Raw genomic sequence first — 23,786 nt, forward strand, 5'->3', positions numbered from 1 at the left:
GGGGAAACAAACTGAAACAAACCTGACCTTGGGAGTGGACGTCTTACTCATCTACTGTATAGTATATCAGGTTGCGTAATATGGTTTCTGTTTATTTAGTTACAGTTTTCCAAGTGTCATTTGAAGAACAATGCAGTAAAAAATCATTTTACTCATCCAATGATCTCATGTTTACTTAACATTTGTGTGATCATTTTTCTTTACATACTGTAGAACCATGTGTCTATAATCTCTGCTCTGACTGCATCTTGGCTGTTTCCTGTTCCTGTAATGGGTTTCTGTTCAAACGTGGATATGATGCTCACCACAAGCTTAGCAGTCCAGGCTGACCTTGTGAACCCTGCACTGGGTTTCACTTAGAGAGGTTCCTCTTTGGATGCAGCTTCATGGATGAAGACAGTAACCTCACAGTCAGTTGTCACCATTTGAGGAGATGTTTGACAGATGATTGATTGGTTTATGTTTATTATAAATATTCTATGCAGAGACTGTGTGTGTGTCTGTTTAACAGCTCTGTTCACTGGAAATAAAGACAGCAGCTAAAAAGGAAACATCTCTCCAACTTACTTTGTTAGCAAATAAAGGTTGACTACAAATTTGAACACAACCAACAATGAACCTCTTGTTGAAGACAACGCTGAACCTGCTTGATAACAGTGACATAAGTGGAGTTATGGGCTGGGTTCATATTTAATTTTAATCGAAAAAGTAAAAAAAGTTTAACCAGCTGCACTTTACACAAGATCGATTTGTCACAAACAGCTTCATCTAAAGCTGAATACAGCTGTCACAAACTCAACACATCCTTTTACAGTGTTCGACTAGAGCTGTAATTATTACGCTCGGGTCCAGTTTTGTTGAACCTATTGTTTTGTCACAAACTCCCACATTCACGTTCTCATTGTTCACGATGCGCTCCGTCCGACGGATCACCGATGCGCACGTGCGCGGCGCGCCGCGGCAGATCAGAGCCTCCGCGCTCTCCGGTGGAGGTTGGTTGCGTTGCCGCTCTGACGTCAGCGCAAGCCGCAACGAGAGGCTGACAACATGGGTATAAAAGCCGGCAGGGAGGCCGGTGCTTGGCCGCTCCGAACACCGACGCGACGTCAGGCTGCGAGGATGAAGATGCGCCGTCCGAGGCTGACGTCCAGTGTTGCGCTGCAGCTGATCTTCCTATCTGGACTGCAGGGTAAGATGTGAGCACAAAAGGAGCCACGTTACTACTTTGGATGCACTTTTTTGTTTATATTTAAAGTAAAATTGGATTTAAATATTTAAAAACTAAATGATGTCTGGGCCCCTGAGCAGCGCCAGGGTCTCCAGCAGGAGGGCGCGCGCGAAGGCAGCCTCGTGCGCGCTCTCAATTAAGGAGCAATGTGTTAAATTATAAAAACGGTCTGGTTTTGAAAACATTATAAAGTAGTTATTGAGTTGCATTTTATTCTTTAATATAACACGTTCTTCTCTTTCAGGTGCCATGTGGACATACAGTGGTGAGTTTGTACATTTGAAATCCTGCTTTTTTCAGCTCAATTTTGAAATCCCTGTTTCCTCCACCTTTGCCTCTGCAACCCTGGTCCCTTTGCACACACAGAATCAAACCCCTTCTCCCGTCCTCATAGGAAAAGACAGCCACTGCTGTCTCCCCACATCATGCATTTGCAGAATTAACTGCAAATATAATTACGTCCCCTCACAAGTAGCTGAGTGCGGTTGTTTCGTGCCTTTAGGTCTGCGCGCAGGGATTCCGTGAACCGTGACTATTGCTTATATAAACTGTGCTCAGAGCAGGGTCTGTTGTCATTGTGTCACTGCCTCTCACGGCTGCTGCGTTCAGGGACTGGAAGTTAGAATCTGGAAGTTGGCAGGTGCAGCAAGTCAACATAGTTTATCTTTGTGATATTTGGCAGGTATTTGTACTTTTACTGTCATTACATTTACTGATCTTGTTTATAAAGTAGCCCCAAAGTTCTGGGTGATGCTGATGGTGAACTTTGGTTCTCGGGGGCTGCTGCCCCCTGATTACCTGGATCAGATGCTTTCAGCCAGTATGTATCAGTATATTCTCCAAAGGGGCCACCGAAGGCCACTCAAAGCCAGTATTAAAGGTCAGACTGGGGCTAATTAAGGCAGCAAATGAAGTGAAGGCTAATTACTGCCACAAGAGTAACTTTCTGTCTTATTATAGGAAGAGTCTACCTAGACCAGACTCAGAGCTTTGCTTCAATAACAGATTCAGTGATTTATTAGCCTTTTGGCACGTCCTGTGTCTTCATGTGTCAGACTAAGAGAGAGCTTCATGCTGCGTCATTCACGCTCAACCACTTTCAGCTCACGGTGAGTGGATTACATCAATTGTGCACAGTTGATGAATTAGAGATGAGATCATCATATTCTCTATTCCATCCCAGTTACTGTATGTTGTTTGTACTTTATATTGAGTATTATGTTGTGTGCCTCATTGCATTTGCAGGCATTGCTGTTGAGAAACACCCTCGTGCCACCGGGGCCACTGTGAAACACATGGCTTGATTTGTAAATGTGGCCGTTTTGGTTGTCCTGCGCTTTGCAGAAACCTCTCATTTACATCGAGACAGTGTTCTCACTGGCTTTCACCACAAGCAACAACGCGGTTCTCACTGTTGAAGTCTCAGCACCGAGAGCGAAGCCACTGGCTCCGACGCTGCCCTTTAGATACATAATAATAATACAGTGTTGGTCTGGCTGTAGGACCCGCTCTTTGGATCTATCCTCCACCTGCCCTTTAAAACGAAAAGGCGTAACATTTGAACAGACATGCACTGGGTCTCACTGCAAGCATCTCCCTGAGGTGTTCTGCTGGTGCCGTTGCAGGCCCGGAGGGGCAGGACCACTGGCCCGAGCATTACCCGTACTGCGGCGGAACCTTCCAGTCTCCAATAGACATCAAGTCGGAGCTGATGCGATTCGACCCGACTTTGCGTCCGATCCAGGTCCAGAACTACAACCTGGCGCCCGGCGAGCAGCTCACGCTGGGAAACAACGGGCATTCGAGTGAGTAGAGGTCACCACGGAACACAGCGTACACAGGCTGAGATGTAATTTGTCCTGTTTCAGCTGTGGAACAAACACAACAAACATTTATGTCAGAGCTCCTTCAATCAAAGTCGTGCACCAGTCAAAGTGTTCATTAAGGCACCTTGATTAGGGGGAATCTGTTTACGCTGTCGACACTTAATGTCTGAGTCAACCTAAAGAAAATTACAGGAGGATTTTCTTTCTACATCTACCACAGCAATTTTCCATAATCACTCTCTTATTATCCGAGCCGTCCTTTGACCCAAAGAAAGACATTCATGTTTAGGCTGGGACCATACGAGCGGGGATTAGTCATCTGCTCTGCGTCTGCTGGGCCTCATGTTAACAAAAGGAGCCAGCTTTAATGTAACGCTCCTCCTGCTTTTATGGAACGCCGTCATTTAGTCACAACGCGGACAGACAGTTCCTCGCGTCACAGGGACGATGCTCATGTCGCCGTCGCCCTGAAACGCTGAACTGCTTAAAGTAGATTGTCGCTGTAAGCAGCAGCTGAACACGCACTTGGCGCCGGGTGCTGATGGACGGTGGCTCCGGCCGGTGACGCCGCTCGGCCCGACGTGCGTCTAAAAGAGGCCGACTCAGCGCTTTGACGCCATCGCCGCCCGCTGACACGCGCGTGAGCAGCCTCCCGCGCCGCCGCACACGCGTGTGAAGCTACGCTTGGCTCATGTTGACGCGTGCCGGGGTCTGATTTCTTCTGGTCCGCAGTACAAATCTCGCTGCCGCACACGATGCACATCTCCAGCCTGCCCCATCGCTACACCGCCGCCCAGCTCCACTTCCACTGGGGGTCCAGGGGCCGAGCCGCGGGCTCCGAGCACGTGGTCAACAGCAGGCAGTCGGCGGCCGAGGTAAAGAAGCAGAACATATTAGTTGCATCAACTCAACGTGTCCTTGAGCGGTGAAACTACACAGAGTCAGTCACTCTGTCTCCAAAAGGTCAGAGTGGTTGGTAAACAGTCTATTTCCCAGTCTGCAGCATCAGGCGACGGCGTCTCCAGCTCCAGACAAATGATTTAATACTTCCTGATATGAACGTTTGACTCTGACGGGCGGCGGAACCGGAGCCGCTGACGTTCTTCAAAACCTAGAGATGCTGCTCAGCCTGAATGTCCGCCCGAAAGCGCCTGGTCGGCATTTTCCGGCTGCGGTTGTGTCTTCAGTTTGCTCCCAATCATCAGACCTCGCCTGTTGTGCAACTTCAGCTTTATTGTGTAACTCTCTATGAAGCGTTGTTTGACCCTCGTATAAAGCACATGCTAATTAAATAGACTTAACGACATAATTGTAATGTGTCAGATCACTTTCTTATACCAAAGTCAGTCAGCTACAGTATGTGAAGTATGTTAGTGCCTTTTATTTTGAAGGGTTTAAGTCGTCTTGAGGTCTTTTTTTTTTCCCAGTGGCTTTTCACGCACTAGTTTACTGTATTTAATGTGGAGCTTTAACGAAGATAGAAGACTCGTCTGCCGCATTTTTAAAATATCTCTTTTATGATCGGAGCAAGTAGAGGAGTCTTTTTATATACTGTAATCTGGCGTGATGTGAATTACAGTGGGTTGAAGCTGAAACCTGTAGCTTTCATGTGTGAGCGTGGCCCAGCTGCAGCAGAGCCACATACGTGGTGCTGCGGTTGGACGTGGAGCTTCTGAGCGCACGCGTCACGACCGGGCACCTTCTCAAGCACGTCCACAACCGCAGCGCCTCCACGACATGTGGCTTTTGAGGGGAAACGAAACGTTTCCCAGAAACGGCCAAAATGTCTCAATTCCTGCGGCAGAACGGTTCACGGACGCACCTTAAGGGGATCTGAGCACACAACAAAGCCCGATGTGTTGTTTACAGTAAGAATGGGATCATTCAGAGGAACCTCCAATGTGTTTCTGCCATAGGCTCAACACCATTAACCAGTTAGTGACATAATAAGAGGAATACATTCAGTCTGTTTGTTTACAGCTGCTAAATTGGGTCCTAACCCAGCGTTTTCCTTTCCAGATGCATGTGGTGCACTTTAACTCTGACCGGTATCCCAACGTGTCCACGGCAGTGGACAAGTCCGACGGCCTGGCTGTGCTGGGGGTTCTGATCGAGGTGAGACACTCTGGACCTGAATCAAAGTGAATCAAAGTGATTTTCTTTCTTAAATAATGTTTTTTTTTACAGGTTGGTGAGTTTAATCCCACCTTCGAACATTTCCTGAAGTTCATCAACGGGATCAAATACATGGGTGAGTCCGCGTGAGCGCCGCTGCATCCGTTGACTGGGACTTGGACGCCGACGCTTGTCTCCCGTCGCACGCGGCAGGTCAGCGGGTGCAGATACCGGGCTTCAACGTCAGGGCGCTGCTGCCCGCGCGCTTGGACGAGTACTACCGCTACGACGGCTCCCTGACCACGCCGCCGTGCTACCCCAGCGTGCTGTGGACCGTGTTCAGGGACCGCGTCACCGTGTCCCACCAGCAGGTGCTGCACGGCTCCAGGCTGCTGCCGTTCAGACCCGCGCGAGCGGAGGCTAATCAGCTGCTGTCTCCACAGTTCCTGGCCCTGGCCACGGCCCTCTACGCCTCCAGCGCCCAGGACTCGGCCCCTCTGCCTCTGAACAACAACTACAGGAGGCTGCAGCTGCCCGACAGCCGCACCGTCCTGGTTTCTTTCAAGGAGGGTGAGTGTGTCTTTTACACACGCTTCGGTTATTATTGGCGTTCCACGTGGCTGCTTTCCTCAGAAGGGCACCTTCTGTAACGCTGACTCTGGCTTCTGCTCCGTCACCTGCTTGTCCTTCGCATCTTCTGATGAGACAAAGCATGAACCTTTCCTTCAACCTCTGGAAACACCTGCAGGCCTCCAGTCACTCCTTAAAGCCTCCTCTCACGCTTCTCGCTGGTTCACTGGTTCCCTCCTTTGTTGTGGCCTCGGGCTTCGGCTTCCGGTGGCGTTTAGCTTGTGCTTTTAGCCTGAAGCTGCAGGCAGTGCTGCTGCATGCTGCGCGGGAGCGCCCAATGTCATCCCAGGGCACTCGCCCCCGGCCGGGCCGTTTGACAGGCTGCTCTCGGCTCTGTGTCCGACGCAGGCAGAGGGCCGCGCGGCGCGCCCGCCGTCGCGCCCCCGCTGGCGAGGAAGCGAGCGCTGCAGCAGCTGCTGGCCGGCGACCCGGCCGACGACGGGCCCCGCGGGCTCCAGCCCAGCGGCCCGCGGACGGCCCACGCCGGCAGGGAGAGCGACCGCGGGGACGAGGCGAGCGAGTCCCGGTCCAAACACCGGGCGCCAAACGCTCCCCAGAGCAGGCGCCCCGTGGGGCTGCCTGGAGATGCTCTGTGCTACGTCTCGCTGGAGCGGAGGGTCTCCCAGCGGCTCAGACGCGCCCACGCTGGGGAGCAGCTGGTCCACGCCCTCAGGGACGAGGTCTTTCCCGAGCTCAACCTCAGGAGCTACCTGGACTGTAAATCAGACCTGGCGCCGCCGACCATCAGACGCGTCCTCCGCGGGCGGCTGACGGACGAGGAGCTGGATCGCTCCCTGACGAAGGCCGTGATGAGCAGGAGGAGGAGCTCCACAGCCATCAGGAAGAGTGTGCCGGCGACTAAACACAGTCTGTCTCCCGCCGTTGTGATCAGGAAAGCAGCCAGTCAGGCGTCTCCGCACCCTTGGCTTCTACCCATGGAGTGGGAAGACTAGACGCTGTAGCTGAGACTCACAATACGCCACGTCCTGCGTTCTCTCAAATGTATTTATTATTAAGTTATTATATCTGATGAAGTCTATAAAGAGTTACACGTACGTACGTGGCAGCGCTGAGTAGACTCTCACCATGAAATCAGATTATGTAGATCTGTGGAGGTAAACTAGGATCTGTTTGCACACTAAGCTTTATATACTTAAACCTCTACAATACACAGGTGCTTTCCATGAACACAAGGAGCGTGTTGTATACTGTATGTCTATTGTCTGCAGCGTTGCACTCGTTATTATTGCCTTGCACAATATAGAGCTGCAGCTAAACCGGAAGAATTTGCGAGAACCTAAGAGCTTTACATAACGTCCATAAGTTGTGCGATTTAGGCCGAGTACAGAAGCAATTAGTGAACAGGGAGCAAACCCTAAATGTAGGTATCGCTGCTGCATCTGCTCACGCTTCAGTAAATACTGTAGCAGCGAAGTAACAGGAAGACGCTTAAGAAACTTATCACAGTAAGACATGTGTGAGACACAGAAGCACCTGTTCCACGTCTGAGGCGTCTGCTCCTATGAATGTTAATTTCCCCCTCATTTCTCTCTTTCTTGCTGCTCAGACGAGCTTCCCTGGTCGGATTCTGGTATGTCACATTTGCACAGCCCTTGTTTTCCCTTTGATGTAGATTTGATTTGAAGTCTTTAGCTTTACTTTAGCTTCAGGCAGCATTGAGGTTTTCTGCTTCCATACAGATTTAACACATGAGCATGTATGTTTGCTAACTGCAGGAAAAGATAATAGATGATGTAACATCAAAAGCATTTACACTTAAAACTAATCGCCTAAACCTTTATTATAATGTAGTTTGTAGTTTAGTACGTCAGAATTAAAACCACGTCTCAACAATGAATGTTTAATTCTGTTTTGTTGACTGTTTTAATTGACTTTAATTTCACCACACACACACACACACACACACACACACACACACACACACACACACTCTACACACACACACACTGTACGTCTGCTTCTCTTGCTCCCTGCGCTGCAGGTTTACTGGTCTCCGTACTGGTGGGCTCTGCTGTGGGACTCGCTCTTATCGTCTCATTAGTGTGCTGTTTAGTGAGACGCAAAAGGTAAGCAGAGGGCAGCAACTAGCACAAAGGTGGCACAGCGCCATAAACCTGTCATTTCTACAAACGGGTTTATAAAAATAAAACCGCAGGACAGACAGAATATGAGCTAAAACATCTGAGGAAGGATTCAAATGAGCCAAAGAAGTAAAATGAGCTTTGAAGCTGTGACCTCACCAGCAGCTTCACATTATGCTAATGAGGCGTAATCCACTATTTGAGGTGAAAGGCTGCAGTCAGTGACGGCTCCATCACATCACGTCATAGAAGTTTGGGTTCAGTCTGACTTCTTTCTGCTTCGTTGTAGAAATCACTGTACGTCTTTTACTGCAGCAGAAGTTCTCTCTGTTTAAACATCACGGAGCCCTTGTGCAGAAAGTAGCAGCAGTTGTTATTAACCCATATTAAGGGTTGCAGGGGAAATTAAGGAAGCACTGGCTTAACGCCGCCTGCATCACTGGTACTGTATCTTATGTAACTGAGTAATTAGCATTACGCCGGCAAAACAAGCCCCAGCAGCAGAGGAAAGCTACAACTGACAGGAGGAAAACTGGGGTCAATGTTCAGAAATAAAAATAAAAGCTTAACGGTGCTCCTGTGTCTTAGATCTTCCACTGAACAGGACAAAAGCAACGGCGTCGGATTCAGCGTTGGAGACAGAGACGAGTACGGCTCACGAGTGTGAACCTCCGCCCAGGAGCCTGTTTCATGGGAACAAGGAATTCCAAGGCTGTGACAATGCGGACTTCATTCTGTTTTTGTGCTATTGTCCCAAACTCTTGAAAACATGCAATGTTTAGGTTGATTCTAAGTTTCATGCTATGGGAAGCATTCGTTTTTTTCTCGAGCCACAGTTGGAGCCTCATGCGCTTTGTTGTGGCAGCAGCAGCGGACCAGGCCTCTGCTGCCTGCTTGTTTCCCTGCAGGGCTGCTTCCTCCTCAGTCCCCCTTTTATTTATCTGACATGCTGTGGTGAGATTCTGACGCAGACCTCCACACTGACGCTTCCAGGCGCACGGGGTAAAGCAGAGCCGAACTGGTGAGGATCTTGGGCCGAGTGGAGCCGTGCCACCCGCTCCCCTGGGCTGGCCCGAGGTAAAGGGAAGCCCGACCGCACTGCAAACAATAGGAGGTGGGAGCGGACAGCTGTCCCTGATGGTAGGGAGGGAGAGGGATGGGCTCTGCCACTTTCCACCAACCCTGTACTTAGTGTTGCTCGATGGATTTCATAATAAAAGGGCGCCCGGCTTCACACAAACACAGAAGCACACAACTGGTTCCTTGTTAAAAGCGCTGAGGAGAGAAGGCTTGTTGTGTTTTCAGGGTGGACGTGGGCTGACCCCTAACCCCGGTCAGCCCCCACGCTCACGGGACCCACTCCCCTGAACTCACCAGTGCCTCAGTGGAACAATCACCCGTAGGTCTACGAAAGAGCTCTGACATCCGCGCGCAGCTTCCTCCAGCCGGTTCATCGGATCTTCCGCATTCATCATATTTGTTTTTGATCAGTTATATGTTCCTTATGAGTAGAGTACAAATGCATATAGGATGTTTATGCAAACGAGTCTCCTCTAGACTGTTGTACTTTTAGTCCAAACAAACACATAATACTCATTAATCTGTGGATCTGATACATATGATAAAATATTCACTTGTAGCTGCACAATGTGACGCTTCTCTACAGAAAAATGTCGGCACACTTGATCTTCCACGACAAAGTCTTGTTTGTCTTCCAGAAAAAAAGAAAACAAAAGACCTTTATGCTGCTTGTTGTGCGCTACCACATTTTATTGTTGATTTCATATTTTAAAATGTGCCAATCTACTTAATTAATCTATGTGCTTAATTGTCATATTTTGTGTGCCACCTTTGCCGACTTGTATTGTAGTTGTTTTTAGTGTGTGTAGCGAGTGTAAACAAATGATGACCTCATCAAAAATAAAACACTGACATGTAAATAGAAATTTGACTGTGACCATGAAGTTCACCAATACCATTATGTCATAACATCAAGTCGAACCTGTTCCATGTGTCACATAAATACAGTTTATCTACAAATATAAACTAAAATGTACAGATTCAACAAGGTCAAGGCATAATTGTGTGAGTATTTATTCGTCGCCTGTATTCTCTAGCCCAACAGATTCACCTGCTCCCTGTCGCCGGTGCCGCTGAGGGCGTTGAACGCTGCTGCCCCCTGGCGGCCGTTTGCGTGAAGCGACACCTCCGCACGTTTTGCTTCCGGGTCCTGGATGAAGCGCTCACTTTGTCTCCCGCAGTCCGTCCACTCGCAGCCGTTTGCGGGTTCGTTGCGTGATGTATCATCAGCCGGTGCTAAAGAACAGGCGCACTCTGCTCGAGAGAGCGGAGAAGTTCGTCTCCGATGTCTACTTCACCGACTGCAATCTGAGAGGACGGTGAGGACGCGGCAACGCGCGTGTTAATAAAGGCATACGTTCACATCATATACACGTCCACTGCACAGGCGTGTGTGTGTGTGTGTGTGTGTGTGTGTGTGTGTGTGTGTGTGTGTGTGTGTGTGTGTGTGTGTGTGTGTGTGTGTGTGTGTGTGTACGGATCAGCTGACTGCGAATGCTTCTGTGCTGCAGCTGCAGCTTTGTTAAACACGACATTGTTCTGTGTGTGACTCTGTGCAGACTTTATGGAGACTCTCGCCCTCTGGACTCTCTCTCTTCCTTCTTGTCCCTGGAACGAATCACATTCGCAGAAGCCTCCAAGCAGAACTTTGAGCCGTATAAAGTTGGCAGCACCTTCGGGCCAACGTATGCAGCCTCGTCTCATCTTATCGCCCCTTGTATCGTCTATTGCCCCCGTCCGTGGCTCTGACCCAAGCCTGGTGCCTCTGCAGGTGGTGGACGTGCTGGTTTAAAGTGACCCTGACGGTCCCCGAGTCCTGGAGGGGGAAGGAGGTCCATCTGCGGTGGGAGAGCGATGGAGAAGCCATGGTTTGGAGAGACGGGCAGCCGGTGCAGGTAACGTCCACACCAGTTTGAGATGCCAGCGGATCAGTCATGGGGTCTGTAACATGCTGGTGTGGACTTTCAGGGTCTGACTAAAGAGGGCGAGAAGACCAGTTACATCCTGTCTGACTGCCTGGAGGATGCGGAGCCCCACAGGTCAGTTATTACACACTCACTTTACATGAACGCAGCCATGGGCCTGACGTTTGGTCATTTTGTCATTTTCCAGCCTCACCCTGTACGTGGAGACGGCCTGTAATGGGCTGTTTGGCGCGGGTCAGGGGTCCGCGATCGCCGCCCCAGACCCCGACAGGATGTTCTCTGTCCAGAGAGCGGAGCTGGTCGTGTTCAACCGCGAGGTGAGGGAGCTGCTGACGGATTTGGAGACGCTGGTCGACACCGTGAAGGTACGTCCGCCGGCACGTTTAAGGACGCGGGCCGAGTGCTGGCGCCCTCTGTGTGGTCCACAGGAGCTGGGCGAGGGGGAGCAGCGGGGCTTCCAGGCGCTGTTCGCGGCCAACGAGATGGTGAACCTGTGCGACCCCTTCGACGCCGGCTCGTTCCCCGGGGCGCGCGCTCTGGCGCGCGGCTTCTTCGGCCAGAAGAACGGACAGAGCCAGCACACGGTCCACGCCATGGGCCACTGCCACATCGACACGGGTCCGGATCAGAACACAAAGCGGCACCAGCTTGTGCCTTTACCTGTCATTAGGCGTGAACACTTATATGCACGTGCTCCTTGTCTCTAGCCTGGCTCTGGCCTTACGAGGAGACCATTCGCAAATGTGGTCGAAGTTGGGTGACGACCATTCGTTTGATGGAAAAGAACCCAGACTTTGTGTTTACTTGCTCTCAGGTAATTACTTAATTAATTAATTTTGTGTTTATGTTTAATGTGTTTGTCTCTAGTCCTTAGTTTGTTTCTCGTCGTCCAGGCTCAACAGTTCCAGTGGGTTAAAAGCTGGTACCCGGGACTCTTCTCGCAGATTCAGCACTTTGTCAAGAAAGGCCAGTTCGTTCCAGTGGGAGGAACATGGGTGGAAATGGTAACGCTGATCCTGCTGCATCGTTATTATTGGAGCCTCCTAGGACTGTATGTGTAAAAACATGTCTTCCTGTCAGGATGGGAACCTGCCGTCAGGCGAGTCCATGGTCCGCCAGTTCCTGCAGGGACAGCGCTTCTTCAGCCAAGAGTTTGGACTCCACTGCAAAGAGGTGAGAGCCATAAAACAACACAGAAACGAATTGTTCTGTACATTTGGATGGAGCCACTTTCTTTCTCTTTCAGTTCTGGCTTCCAGACACTTTCGGCTACTCGGCACAGCTTCCTCAAATCATGCAGGGATGTGGGATTTCCAACTTTTTGACGCAGAAGCTGAGCTGGAATCTGGTCAACACCTTCCCCGTATGTAGATACTGTAGCACAGTGAAACCAAAAGAAACTGAGAATGTTTTGACCTTGAGTTCTCCTTGAATCTTTTTTACTCCCAAAGCACAACACATTTTTTTGGGAAGGTCTAGACGGCTCAAGGGTTTTAACTCACTTCCCACCAGGAAATTCCTATGAAATGAAGGGCAAAATCGAAGACGTGAGTTCATACACATGAGAATGATGTAGGATCGTTAAAGTCCCCAAAATGATTGAGCTTTTCCTATATATTTTCTCGCAGCTTGTGAAAACGGTGAGGAACAACAAAGACAAAGGCAGAGCCAATCACAGCGCAGCGCTGTTTGGTTTCGGGGATGGTGGCGGCGGACCCACACAGCTGATGCTGGACAGACTGGACCGGGTCAAGGACACGGACGGACTTCCGAAGTTAGTTACTGTCTCACGCATTCATGCAGCACTTGTGAGTAATAGTGACCACTCATTAGAGACACATCCAGTAACTGTGTCCAAAGCAGGGCTGTTTCTTTTTAAAAGGGTGCGTCCACAAACAGGAAGTAGACGGCCCTCAAAGTCATGTGACGTTGTTTTACAGTTCTAGTAAATCCACTCATGCTTCAGTCACAATGAACAACAAAGGTGTAACCACGCGCCAACGTCCCTTTCCTTTTGTTTTATTCCTCAGAGTCCAGATGTCGAGTCCAGACAAGCTGTTCTCGCAGCTTCGCGCTGACTCAGCTCTGCTGTGTACGTGGGCCGGAGAGCTGTTTCTGGAGCTTCACAATGGCACCTACACCACGCAGGCGCAGGTGTGGCTCATTACAGCACCACAGTGCTGTGAAGGGCTGCTGCAGCAAAATACTGTTATATATTTATACTTATAAATATGGAGGCGGTGCTGTTTCCAGATCAAACGTGGGAACCGCGAGTGTGAGGCGCTCCTCCACGACGCCGAGGTGGCCTGCTGCCTGGCGCTGGGCCGAGACCGCACCTTCCAGTACCCCGACCAGAAGCTCCAGGAGCTGTGGAGGTCCGGACACGTTCAGAGAAACGGACCCGCGCCTCCTCCACTGCCCCTAAATAATCTGACTGGGCTCTCATCTCCAGGCTGCTTCTCCTCAACCAGTTCCATGACGTGATCCCCGGCAGCTGTATAGAGATGGTCGTGGACGATGCCCTGAAGTATTACGAAGGTTCTCTTGCCTCAATCATTAAAATCAAACCCTCGCTGCTGTGTATTGTTTTTCACGCCCCTGTGCCTCAGACATCCGTAGGGACGGCGGTGCCGTGCTGCAGGAGGCGTGCGGAGCCCTGGGCTCCAGAGGAACCGCTGCTGGCGTGTTCAACTCGCTGCCGTGGGAGCGTCATGAAGTCATCCAGACTGCGGGTGGCGCCGGTGGACCTGCTCTGGGTAAGGCCCCACTCTGACCGGTCTCGCGCTGTACAACATGATGTCTGATGCCCCGCTGTGTCTGCGGCGCTGCAGCGCTGGTCCGCGTCCCCAGCGTCGGTTTGTCCCTCATCGAGGAGACGCAGCCTGCGACTCCGGTCTCCGTCACTGTTCAGGTACAGACTATGTCCAGCACGGTCAGAACACACTGTGTGCAGTGAACGGGTTGGGGTGAGTGAGCCGCTGTGTGACCCTGCAGGCCGACGGCACCGTCCTCATGGAGAATGGGATTTTACGGACGGTCGTCAACAAAGACGGCACCCTGGCGTCGCTGTGTTTGATTGATGCCAACAGGTACCGTTCAGTAGGAACACGAAGTGCGTGTGTGTTGATGTTAAGGGACGATCGTCCACTTCACAGTGTGTTGCTTTCAGGGAAGCCATCTCCGACGGTTGTCATGGGAACCAGTTTGTCATGTTTGACGACGTCCCCTTGTACTGGGACGCGTGGGATGTGATGGACTACCACCTCCAGACCAGGTTTCAGCCTCTGCTGTCATGTAAATATCACCACACAAACCCAGCACTGTTTGAGCCTAACGGCGGAACCCGCGGTGCAGGAAGCCGCAGCAGGAGGTGGTGCAGCCTGTTTGCGTGGCGCGTCCCGGCGGGCTCCGCGGCAGCGTCCGCTTCAGCCTGAGAGTCGGCGAGAGGAGCAGCGTCACGCAGGAGGTCGTCATGGACGCCACGTGTCCCTACGTCAGGTTCCACACAGAGGTACGCTGCTGACGGCGGTCAGAATGTGGTCACCGCAGCGGAAGCGTTAGCGCTCGGCCTCCTGCGCTTTCAGGTGACGTGGGCGGAGTCACACAAGTTCCTCAAGGTGGAGTTTCCCGTGCGGGTGCACAGCCCCAACGCTACGTACGAGATCCAGTTCGGACACGCGCAGAGGCCCACGCACATGAACACGTCCTGGGACTGGGCCCGGTTTGAGGTACGGTGCCGTGCATTCATCCCCCGCTGATGCCTTCAGAACCGCGCTTGGTTCAAGTTCAGCGAGGCTCTGTTGTTCCTCAGGTCTGGGCTCATAAATGGAGCGACTTGTCCGAGCACAACTTTGGAGTGGCTCTGCTGAATGACTGTAAATACGGATGCTCGGTCCGCAAAAACACCATGACGCTGTCCCTGTGAGGCTTCACACTCCGCACACTGATGAAAAACAACCAAGTGAACTAGTTTGTGCATCTAACGGCCAGTTTTTGTGCCTCAGGCTGCGAGCGGCTAAAGCCCCAGACGCCAACGCTGACATGGGCACTCACCATTTTACATATGCAGTCATGCCGCATGCAGGTGAGCTCATTTTACCTGTGACGTGGAACCATGTTACACTTTAAAACCATAACAGTTCTGTTGATTTCCTTTTAATAGGATCCTTCCAAGACGCCGCCGTCATCCGCTGCGCATATAACCTGAACTTCCCTCTGAGGTTGATGGGATGCTCCCCGGACACCGTGCCCTGGAGTGCCTTCTCCGTCAGCAGTGAAGCAGTCGTGCTTGAGACAATAAAGCAGGTACCTCACTAAGTGTGTGCCTGAAATAGACATCACCCACTCACACACCATAGCTCATGGCTTTATATGGCCTTCAACAGGCTGAGGGCAGGAAGGGAGCCTTTGTTGTGCGACTGTATGAGTCACACGGAAGCAGCGTGACTGCGACCCTGTCCACGAGGCTCCCAGTGAAGGAGGCCTGGATGTGAGTACTCCTGTATCAGTGGTTTGAATGGGGTTGGGATTATTCACATTTGATTATTCCTGCTTTCAGCTGTGACCTCCTGGAGAAGCAGGACCCCACCCAGCCGGCGCTGATCACGACGGGCGGAGTTACTCTGACCTTCAGACCCTTTCAAATCGTGTCACTTCTGCTCATCCTGTGACACGTGTACGGCACATTCGAACATCTCAGGGTAATTAGATTCAGTGTGTTTGTAATTGCCACATCCCACAATACATTGTAGTGTGAATAAAGATTTGTGAAGGCATCAACAACTGAAGTGTCTGAAGTGAGTACCAGACGCCACTATTATTTTGCACTTTGAGGGTCTCACATTCTTTGTTTTTGATAGAATCCATCCTGACACTTTGAGTGCAGTGAGGTACAGTTCTAGCTTTCATGTGGTACTTCAGCAGTACTGAGCGTTTTTTGGCCTCTTTCTTTATTTTTATTCTATAATTCTCTTCCTTTTAGAGAGTGGTCGACTTTTCTACCACACCCAGGAAGCTTTTCAGCTTCATCAATACATTTTTGTTCATACTGTAAATGTTCCTTTATTTTATGCCATCGCTTGCAGACTTAAATCTAGAGTGAAGCTGGAGAGGTTTTGTATAAAACATATTTTATTACAAGTATGCAGCCGTCTTATAAAAAGGTGGTGCCCGTGGTCCGCTGGGCCTTTTGTTGCCGCTGCTCTTTCATTTGCTGTTCTGTTTGGCAATTCTGCCGCTCCGCCTCTGTGAACCTGCAGAAAGTACCGTTAGACTCAAGCTGTTTCCATCTTTCTCACTGAGGAAACATTAACGTCACCTGCAGCTGCCTTTTCACCACTGTTCCTGCTCCGACGTGGTTTTGTTTCTTCCGCAGTCTTTCCAGTTTTTCTTTTCTTGGATCCGGCTTCGCTCAGACTTGCATCCTTTGCTTTTATTTCAGTCACTTCCTGTTTAATCGGCCTTTTCTTTAATGTGCTTTCAGAGCGGCTCCTGGCAACCTAATGAAACACAAGTAGTGTTTGGAGCTACATTAGTTGAGATGCAGCTTTTATTGCAGTTCAAGCCAAACAAAGTGACTCACTCACTACCTTTTTCTTGTCTGCGTTATCATCATTGCGTTCTTTTTTCACCAGTATTTTTGCCCTGGTGGACCTTGACCCTGTTATAAGCAGGAAGACATCAGCTCAGATTGGTGCGTGTTTGTACTGTAGATACTCACTGCAGAAACAGAGGTGTACACACCTTTGGGAACCATGGGGCCCGGATCTCCCTAGATTTAAAACAGCTGTTAGTAGCAGTGATGTATAAAACTGTACTCATTAAAACTGCAAGGCTTTAACTTACTTTGAACCACATAGTTCGGCCGTTGTGGTCCTGAAGACAATTCATCCCTTCCACAGCGTAACACTGCAGCCATGACATGAAGCCGGAGTAGTCTGCTTTGGCCGGATCGTAGCCTTTTCCACCTAAGTCACGCGTGTCAGACCTCAGACATTACAACAGAACGGTTGAGTTGAGTAGAACAAGACTGTCCCATTGGTGAACCCACCTAGATTCACCACCTCCAGGGGAACCATATGACACATTCTGAGCAGGTCACTGGTTTCATCCTCCTCTTTGACTTTGTCGGACTTCTTTTCAAATAAATAAAGGAAGCCATTGTTAAGATACGCTGGTGGTTGTTGATAAATGTCTGCGTCTGTGTTTAGGATCATTCACCTTTTTGCCTGTGATGCTGTGTTTTACAGCCTTCTCCTTTTCTAATGAATCTTGGACTTCAAGGCTTTCCAGGACGCTCCTGGCAGAGACGAAGGGCGGTATGTTCAGCCTAAACAAAGATAGCACTTTATGGAAAAACACAAAGACCCTTTCAACTTCAAAGTTTGAATCATTCTTCTCATATTCCTCTCTGTGGAAGGCAAGAAACTGCAAAGCGAAAGACGTCTTTCAAAAAGAAAAGAAAGGAAAACAGACCTTGACAGACCGGGAGCAGGGCACGATTTTCAACAACACAAAGCAGTGTTTTCCTTCACACCATAATCTCACAGAAACACCAGTAGCTTAGTCTTACTGTACCTTGACCCATTTTCCATCAACAGGCCAGAACTACTACTGATAATATAATGACAGGTAACCTGATGTAAAGGAATGAAGGCAGCAGCAGTCCAGAGATTAACGAGCCAACATTTTCTTCACTGTATTAGGAAGAATCTGTACATTAGTCTGGTTTAAATGAGGATTGAACATATTTAGGTTTTACATGAATCTATTAACCTAATTTACTTTTCTTTACTGCAAACAAATCAATGAACTAATAAAAGCAGATATTGCAAAATACCAGAACATCCACTGTATGACAAATACATGAGTTGATACCTGATCAGCTTTGGTTATGTATCAGCACACCTGTACACCTATATTAAAATTATAATTACAATAATATGACCTGTACAGGATTTCAGCCCTCAGATAGTTCCCGATGCCATTGAAGTACTTCTGATTGAGGAGAACTTCACAGACGGGTCGATCAAAGACGCGGTCAGACAGGTGCGACACAACGTTCTCCCTGCAAAATTATCAACTGGTCAGTGTGACGGTGATTTTTGGATCGAGCTGGTGACACGCGTGATGCTCAACATTGCGAACCTGAAGCTGCTGTACTCAAACATGACACAAGGCCCTCTGTCACGCTGCCAGGTCCCGCTGGGCTGCCAGCTGCCGAACCTGCGCGTGTCCACAAAACTCAAGACCCTGCAGGACTTCTCCTTGGTATAAAAGCGCAGATGGGCGTGTTTGGGAAGCTCATCCTCTGCGGAGAACCTGAAATATCCCGACATCCCAAAGCGGAAAACCACGTCCATGGCTTGATCCGCCTGCCCGCTCTTCACTGTCCGCTTAGAATCAGCGCTCTTGATGGGCGTCAGTGTGAGCTTCACTTCCTTCCCTCTGGAAGTGGCTGTGATGCGATAGGCCTCGCAGGTGAAGGGCACATCTGGACACTTGCTGACTTCTGATTTTCTGACTGCCCCAGTAAACACCACTCCATCGCACACTTCGTTGACATAGAGGCTGGCCAGGTGGAGCTCGGGTCCCTCGGGCATTTTGTTGGAACAAATTAAACTGGCTGTGAGAAGACAACATGGTATTTGAACACGCAAAGTGTTTACGTATGACTACTTTGTTAATCTAAACTGTGTACAGTAAGCAGGCATCCCCAGTATGATAGCACTGAATCAAGTTGCGGCAGATCAGCATATGTAAATTATCACGTAATAAGTTACATATTAAAAATATATAGTTTATGCTTGTTTGAAAGGGTGGTTTCACCTCAACTTTTACAGATGTAGAGCAAGTCTTCTACATATTTCAAAATAAAACATGCAACATTAGATTTCACACCTGATGCAGACAGTGAGACCCTGACCCAAAACAAGCCATTACGAAATATTTATATTAAACAATGTTTTATTTCGCTATCACTCAAACCAAAGTAAATGTAGGACGTACAGGTTGCTGTTGGAGAGGTTTCGGTCCAAACTGTCCGTCTGATACAACTTCCCCCAAAACAGATCCGGATCCGTTGTTCAGCTAGCAGACATTTACCAAAGCGATATTACATAACACGCGATTTTTTCAAGCGGCTCTAATTTCTGCAGCGATGTTAAAAAGCACCCAGAGCTCAAAGGTTTTTACAACATGCTTGTTTCCTGAATAACACAATAAAGTTGTATAACGTTAGTTTTTTAAATATCGCGAGATCTCGGAGCTGCTCTCACCGGTTCTTTGCAATTTATTTCTTACGTGTTGATATGTATACATTTTTTTACGTTTTCTAATTAACGCATTCAGCTGCGAACAAAATCATTGTGCTTTTTTTTGCAAAGAAACCTAATGCACAGTTCACAATTCAGTGCATGATGGGAAATGTAGGCGTTACCGAACCGTGCAAATTTACAAATACACGTTTTACATTGTTTAATAGAAAACAATAAGCATACATGTTACAATCAAAATGTGTTAATGAACAATATTTAACAAAAATGGTCCATTCGGTGAATTAGTTTTTAGTAAAAGCTGATTTCCATTAATTATTTCAATACAGTACACCAGAAAATACAGCTCAGCTATCAATTACCTTTCACATCACCATTCAAATGAACTAATACATACAGAAAACATGCTGCATGGCACTTCGGCAGTCTATCAGCAAAGTTTGTTTGTAGCTCTTTGACACTGAGGCATCTCCATAGTGATTCTTCATTATAGTGTATTCATCATAGTCTGGGCTTGTTTCAGCTCTGTGGAACACACATACAGAACAACAGTGAGCACTGTCTAATTCCTGGTACTAAAACGGGCTACAAACAGTGACCAACAGTGACTTTACAAGTTGCACAACTGACCTGCGAGAAGGACTCTGAACTTGTCAGCAGAAACAGAGAACACATTTGTTTCCGTGCGGCCTGATTCTGCACCTTGTGTCTGAAGTTTAAGCTGAATTACTGGTTCATTCACCTCTCTCAGATCACTGGAACTAAGAGTGTAGTCAACCCGCCAAGAAACAGACTGCAGTCTCCCCACTGAAAGTAAGCACAAAGCAAAAAAGAGAGCACGCCTCAGCAGTGTATCACAACACAGTGCTGATAATCAAGAATTGCTCCCCGTCTTTTGCAAAATTGAGACAGAACCAAATACTTACATCGCAGACTTGTCTGTCTTAGCTTGTCCTGCAGAGCAGAGTGCTTGTCTTCATATGATTTGCACAGCGCTGTTGCATGTTCTAAACATAATATTGTAATTATTTGCAAAGAAGTGGTTTGAAAAGCAGAAAAAAGCATCAGCAGAAATGCAAAGCAATGCAAAAGTAAATAATATACAGTAAGTATATATATATATATATATATATATATATATATATATATATATATATATATATATATATATATATATATATATATATATATATATATATATATATATATATATATGTACATCCCAGGCAATAAACAGCTACGCCCTGCCAGTGATCAGATACCCTGCAGGAATAATAAGGTGGCCAAAGGAAGAGAAAGAGATACAGACCACAGATGTTAAGACACGAAAGCTCCTCACCATGCATGGAGGGTTCCACCCCAAATCCAGCACCCTGAGACTAAACGCTAGCCGCAAGGAAGGAGGCCGAGGACTAGTGAGCGTGAGAGCCACTATCCGGGATGAAACATCCAAGATCCATAAGTACATCAAGGATAAGGCCCCGACAGATGACGTGCTGAGTGAATGTCTCAGGCAGTGGAGCACAGAGGATGAGATGCTGGAAGAGGGACCATCATGGGAGGACAAGCCCTTACACGGGATGTACCACCGAAACATAACTGAAGTGGCTGATCTCAACAAATCCTACCAATGGCTTGAAAGGGCTGGGCTGAAGGACAGCACAGAGGCACTCATCCTGGCTGCACAGGAGCAGGCCCTGAGCACCAGAGCCATAGAGGCCCAGATCTACCACACCAGACAAGACCCAAGGTGTAGACTGTGCAAAGAGGCCCCAGAGACGGTCCAGCACATAACTGCAGGGTGTAAGATGCTGGCAGGGAAAGCATACATGGAACGCCATAACCAAGTGGCTGGCATAGTATACAGGAACATCTGCGCGGAGTATGGACTGGAAACCCCAAGGTCAAAGTGGGAAACACCTCCCAAGGTGGTAGAGAACGAGCGAGCCAAGATCCTGTGGGACTTCCAGATCCAGACTGACAGAATGGTAATGGCGAACCAACCAGACATTGTGGTGGTGGACAAAGAGCAGAGGAAAGCCGTAGTGGTGGATGTGGCAATACCAAGCGATGGCAACATCAGGAAAAAGGAACATGAGAAACTAGAGAAATACCAAGGGCTCAGAGGAGAACTGGAGAAGGCCAGTGGAAGGTGAAGGCCACAGTGGTGCCTGTGGTGATCGGAGCACTAGGGGATGTGACCCCCAAACTGGAGGAGTGGCTACAACAGATCCCTGGAAAAACATCCGAAATCTCAGTCCAGAAAAGTGCAGTCCTAGAAACAGCAAGGATACTGCGCAGAACCCTCAAGCTCCCTGGCCTCTGGTAGAGGACCCGAGCTTGGAAAGTGGATGAGACCACCCGCGGAGGGTGAGAATAGAGTGTGTGTGTGTGTATATATATATATATACATACATACACACACACACACACACACACACACACACACACATACATACATACATACATACATACATACATACATACATACATACATATACAAACACAACATGAGCCATCAATTTACTGAGAGCATTATCTGCAAAATAACCTAAGGTATTACGTAACCTATGTGGAATATCAGTCAAAACATGGAAAACTCCAGAAGACTTACCTTTAGGGAGACCAAGCTGCTGCAGCTCACTGGACAGAGACTCACTGTCAACATCATGCTTTGCTGCACTGGAGAGAATGAAGCTGAGCACTGCCACACTAGCTTTGATATCTCCACTCTCTGCAAACAGATGTACAAAGTCATGCAAAGTATATGCTTCTATTATGAGCATCTACCACATGCAAAACAACAAATCTAATTATTATGTTGGAAAATGTAGTATGTAAATAAAGTACATCTATCACCTAGTAAAAAAGAGACTTACCAAACTTTGCATCTGCAGTGAGCTTTGCAATCTTGTCATACTGCATAAAGAGAAGACATTTTAGGTCAGTGTGGGTGAAATATGAGTAATACATGAAAGATCATTTTAAAACTTACATCAATGCCTTCCCCAAGCAAATCCTTTAGAACTTGAGCGCACAGGAGTTTCATCTTGACACTTGACTGTCGCGATCATGAGGAAGACACCGAGGTTATTATTATGGAGCAACTGTATGTTACCTTATTGTGGTACTGTAGGTCTGTGTATTACTCACAATCTTTGCTAATGTGCTAATTTCGGCAAGCACCCAATCGGGGCAGTCCAAATCTCCACAGAAACGAAACCGCTACAACAGACAAAGCAATGATATGAATGCTTTATTACTGTAAGTTAGCATCTTCCCGGCAACACAGCGCTAGCACTGACGTTAGCAAAAATGCCACAGCAGGCTGCTAGCTTAGCTGCTCGCGATGCCTAAAAAGAATTTAGCTGAATTGAACATTATAGTTAATCGGTACATTATACAGCATGCGATTAAAACACAAACTAGAGTTAGATACGGTTATTAAACGTGTTTACCATGGTTCTTGTCAGATGACACAGAACAGGAAGAATTTGCTCTGTCTTCCTCTCATGTGATTGGACGATGCAGCTGAAGGGCGGGGCGAGGGGCGTTTCTTTGTGTAATGCGTGTTTGATAAAATAAGATACAATAAGAAAAACCTATAATAGTCTCACAGTGGGTGCAATTGCTTCACACAACAGCAAAATACGGAGCAGTGACTACAGCGACAGAATAAAAGACAGTTTGTGTTGGCGCAGTACAACGCAGTACAGTACAGGTAGAGTGAGTATGAGGTCATTGGAAAGGGTATTGCACAGTGTTTAAATATTAATCCTGCACCGGTTTGCACAAATGTTGCACAGATCTGTGATATCTCTCCTTCACACAGCGAAGGGGGATCAGTCTGTTACTGAAGCTGCTCCAGAGCAAACAGCGAGTCCTCCGGTGGGTGAGAGTCCTGGTCCAGGATGGATGTGAGTTTAGCCAGGACCCTTCTCTCACCCACTTCCTGCACCGTGTCCAGAGTGCAGCCCAGGACAGAGCTGGACTTCTTGATGACCCTGTCCAGTCTCTTCCTGTCCCTCACTGTGATGCTGCTGCTTCAGCAGATCACACGTACAGGATGGCTGATGCCACCACAGAGTCATAGGTCTTCAGGAGTGGTCCCCTCACTCCAAAAGACCGCAGTCTGCTCAGCAGATAGAGCCTGCTCTGACTCCTGTACAGTGCATCCAATAAGTCCAGTCCAGTTAATTGTTTAGATGCACACCCAGTCACTTTTAAGAGTCCACTCTCCCTGGATGTGAATCGGTGGGATGACAGCAGGCTGTCTCCTTGGTTTTCCCTTAATTGATCAGGAGATGGTTTCACTGGCACCAGTCCACCAAGTCCAGAGTAAGGCCTCTGTACTCTGCATAATTGTCATCAGTGATCAGTCTGACAATCACAGAGTCATTAGAGAACTTCTGCAGAACACAGCTGCTGTAGCTGTCTGCACTCTAATATATAGAGGGTGAAGAGGAAAGGGGCCAGTACAGTCCCCTGTGGGACCCCCACTGACACTCTGACCTGCAGTGTGCCTCCTCCAGTTTGTTTTTAAGCACTGGCTGCATGGTGCTAAAAGCACTGGAGAATTCAAAGAACATGATCCCCACAGTGCTGGT

At 48.4% G+C, this 23,786-nt stretch overlaps 4 protein-coding genes across 8 annotated transcripts; 2 read left to right on the forward strand and 2 right to left on the reverse strand.

Moving 5' to 3' along the window:
• Positions 1-55: 55 nt before the first annotated feature.
• On the forward strand, positions 56-9,847 carry ca12 (carbonic anhydrase XII). 3 transcript variants are annotated; one of them, XM_041071209.2, is made up of 11 exons: positions 56-1,189; positions 1,473-1,493; positions 2,854-3,033; positions 3,787-3,929; positions 5,074-5,169; positions 5,242-5,305; positions 5,383-5,540; positions 5,613-5,739; positions 7,367-7,390; positions 7,802-7,886; positions 8,490-9,847. In XM_041071209.2, the coding sequence occupies exons 1-11, from the start codon at positions 1,048-1,050 to the stop codon at positions 8,566-8,568; spliced, it is 1,119 nt and encodes a 372-aa protein (XP_040927143.1). In that variant the 5' UTR covers positions 56-1,047; the 3' UTR covers positions 8,569-9,847. The 3 variants fall into 3 exon arrangements, 2 of the variants coding, with proteins under 2 accessions (XP_040927143.1, XP_055365926.1); XR_008695040.1 differs by lacking the exon at positions 8,490-9,847 and having other exon boundaries at positions 6,148-7,390; positions 7,802-7,858; XM_055509951.1 differs by lacking the exons at positions 7,802-7,886; positions 8,490-9,847 and having other exon boundaries at positions 6,148-7,720.
• A 259-nt stretch (positions 9,848-10,106) lies between these two features.
• man2c1 (mannosidase, alpha, class 2C, member 1) lies at positions 10,107-15,688 on the forward strand. 2 transcript variants are annotated; one of them, XM_029154265.3, is made up of 26 exons: positions 10,108-10,300; positions 10,541-10,666; positions 10,753-10,876; positions 10,950-11,020; positions 11,094-11,271; positions 11,335-11,524; positions 11,614-11,720; positions 11,800-11,910; positions 11,987-12,079; positions 12,153-12,269; positions 12,358-12,453; positions 12,535-12,680; positions 12,937-13,060; positions 13,160-13,281; positions 13,359-13,444; positions 13,516-13,662; positions 13,738-13,817; positions 13,901-13,995; positions 14,076-14,180; positions 14,261-14,417; positions 14,491-14,634; positions 14,718-14,827; positions 14,911-14,990; positions 15,069-15,211; positions 15,292-15,395; positions 15,465-15,688. In XM_029154265.3, the coding sequence occupies exons 1-26, from the start codon at positions 10,200-10,202 to the stop codon at positions 15,574-15,576; spliced, it is 3,069 nt and encodes a 1,022-aa protein (XP_029010098.1). In that variant the 5' UTR covers positions 10,108-10,199; the 3' UTR covers positions 15,577-15,688. The 2 variants fall into 2 exon arrangements, with proteins under 2 accessions (XP_040927142.1, XP_029010098.1); XM_041071208.2 differs by having other exon boundaries at positions 10,107-10,300; positions 11,094-11,524.
• A 330-nt stretch (positions 15,689-16,018) lies between these two features.
• neil1 (nei-like DNA glycosylase 1) lies at positions 16,019-19,221 on the reverse strand. Of its 2 annotated transcripts, none has more exons than XM_029154267.3 (10): positions 18,914-19,221; positions 18,053-18,530; positions 17,853-17,972; positions 17,126-17,234; positions 16,956-17,037; positions 16,751-16,872; positions 16,649-16,676; positions 16,495-16,565; positions 16,224-16,404; positions 16,019-16,158 (listed from the first exon to the last, which is right to left on the reverse strand). In XM_029154267.3, the coding sequence occupies exons 2-10, from the start codon at positions 18,505-18,507 to the stop codon at positions 16,112-16,114; spliced, it is 1,215 nt and encodes a 404-aa protein (XP_029010100.1). In that variant the 5' UTR covers positions 18,508-18,530; positions 18,914-19,221; the 3' UTR covers positions 16,019-16,111. The 2 variants fall into 2 exon arrangements, with proteins under 2 accessions (XP_029010100.1, XP_029010099.1); XM_029154266.3 differs by having other exon boundaries at positions 16,956-17,040.
• A 145-nt stretch (positions 19,222-19,366) lies between these two features.
• On the reverse strand, positions 19,367-23,034 carry commd4 (COMM domain containing 4). Its single transcript, XM_029154270.3, has 8 exons — positions 22,638-23,034; positions 22,333-22,404; positions 22,175-22,240; positions 22,059-22,098; positions 21,794-21,913; positions 20,106-20,186; positions 19,810-19,986; positions 19,367-19,704 (listed from the first exon to the last, which is right to left on the reverse strand). The coding sequence occupies exons 1-8, from the start codon at positions 22,638-22,640 to the stop codon at positions 19,667-19,669; spliced, it is 597 nt and encodes a 198-aa protein (XP_029010103.1). The 5' UTR covers positions 22,641-23,034; the 3' UTR covers positions 19,367-19,666.
• Between the last annotated feature and the right edge of the window lie 752 nt (positions 23,035-23,786).

Source organism: Betta splendens, chromosome 6, assembly GCF_900634795.4.
Source record: "Betta splendens chromosome 6, fBetSpl5.4, whole genome shotgun sequence".
Lineage (NCBI taxonomy): Eukaryota > Metazoa > Chordata > Actinopteri > Anabantiformes > Osphronemidae > Betta > Betta splendens.

Bases quoted from the DNA above. Each gene is read 5' to 3' on its own strand.
- ca12 (XM_055509951.1), top strand. From the start codon at position 1,048: ATGGGTATAAAAGCCGGCAGGGAGGCCGGTGCTTGGCCGCTCCGAACA. The intron at 1,494-2,853 runs GTGAGTTTGTAC...GTGCCGTTGCAG, and splicing joins TGCCATGTGGACATACAGTG to GCCCGGAGGGGCAGGACCAC. The intron at 3,930-5,073 runs GTAAAGAAGCAG...TTTCCTTTCCAG, and splicing joins GCAGGCAGTCGGCGGCCGAG to ATGCATGTGGTGCACTTTAA.
- man2c1 (XM_041071208.2), top strand. From the start codon at position 10,200: ATGTATCATCAGCCGGTGCTAAAGAACAGGCGCACTCTGCTCGAGAGA. The intron at 12,454-12,534 runs GTGAGTTCATAC...ATTTTCTCGCAG, and splicing joins TGAAGGGCAAAATCGAAGAC to CTTGTGAAAACGGTGAGGAA. The intron at 14,635-14,717 runs GTACGGTGCCGT...GTTGTTCCTCAG, and splicing joins GGGACTGGGCCCGGTTTGAG to GTCTGGGCTCATAAATGGAG.
- neil1 (XM_029154266.3), bottom strand. From the start codon at position 18,507: ATGCCCGAGGGACCCGAGCTCCACCTGGCCAGCCTCTATGTCAACGAA. The intron at 17,041-17,125 runs GTGAATGATCCT...TTATTTGAAAAG, and splicing joins ACAGCATCACAGGCAAAAAG to AAGTCCGACAAAGTCAAAGA. The intron at 16,159-16,223 runs GTGACGTTAATG...TACTTTCTGCAG, and splicing joins TGGTGAAAAGGCAGCTGCAG to GTTCACAGAGGCGGAGCGGC.
- commd4 (XM_029154270.3), bottom strand. The intron at 21,914-22,058 runs GTAAGTCTCTTT...ATCTGTTTGCAG, and splicing joins CACTGCAGATGCAAAGTTTG to AGAGTGGAGATATCAAAGCT. The intron at 20,187-21,793 runs GTAAGTCTTCTG...TATTATGTTTAG, and splicing joins GCAGCTTGGTCTCCCTAAAG to AACATGCAACAGCGCTGTGC.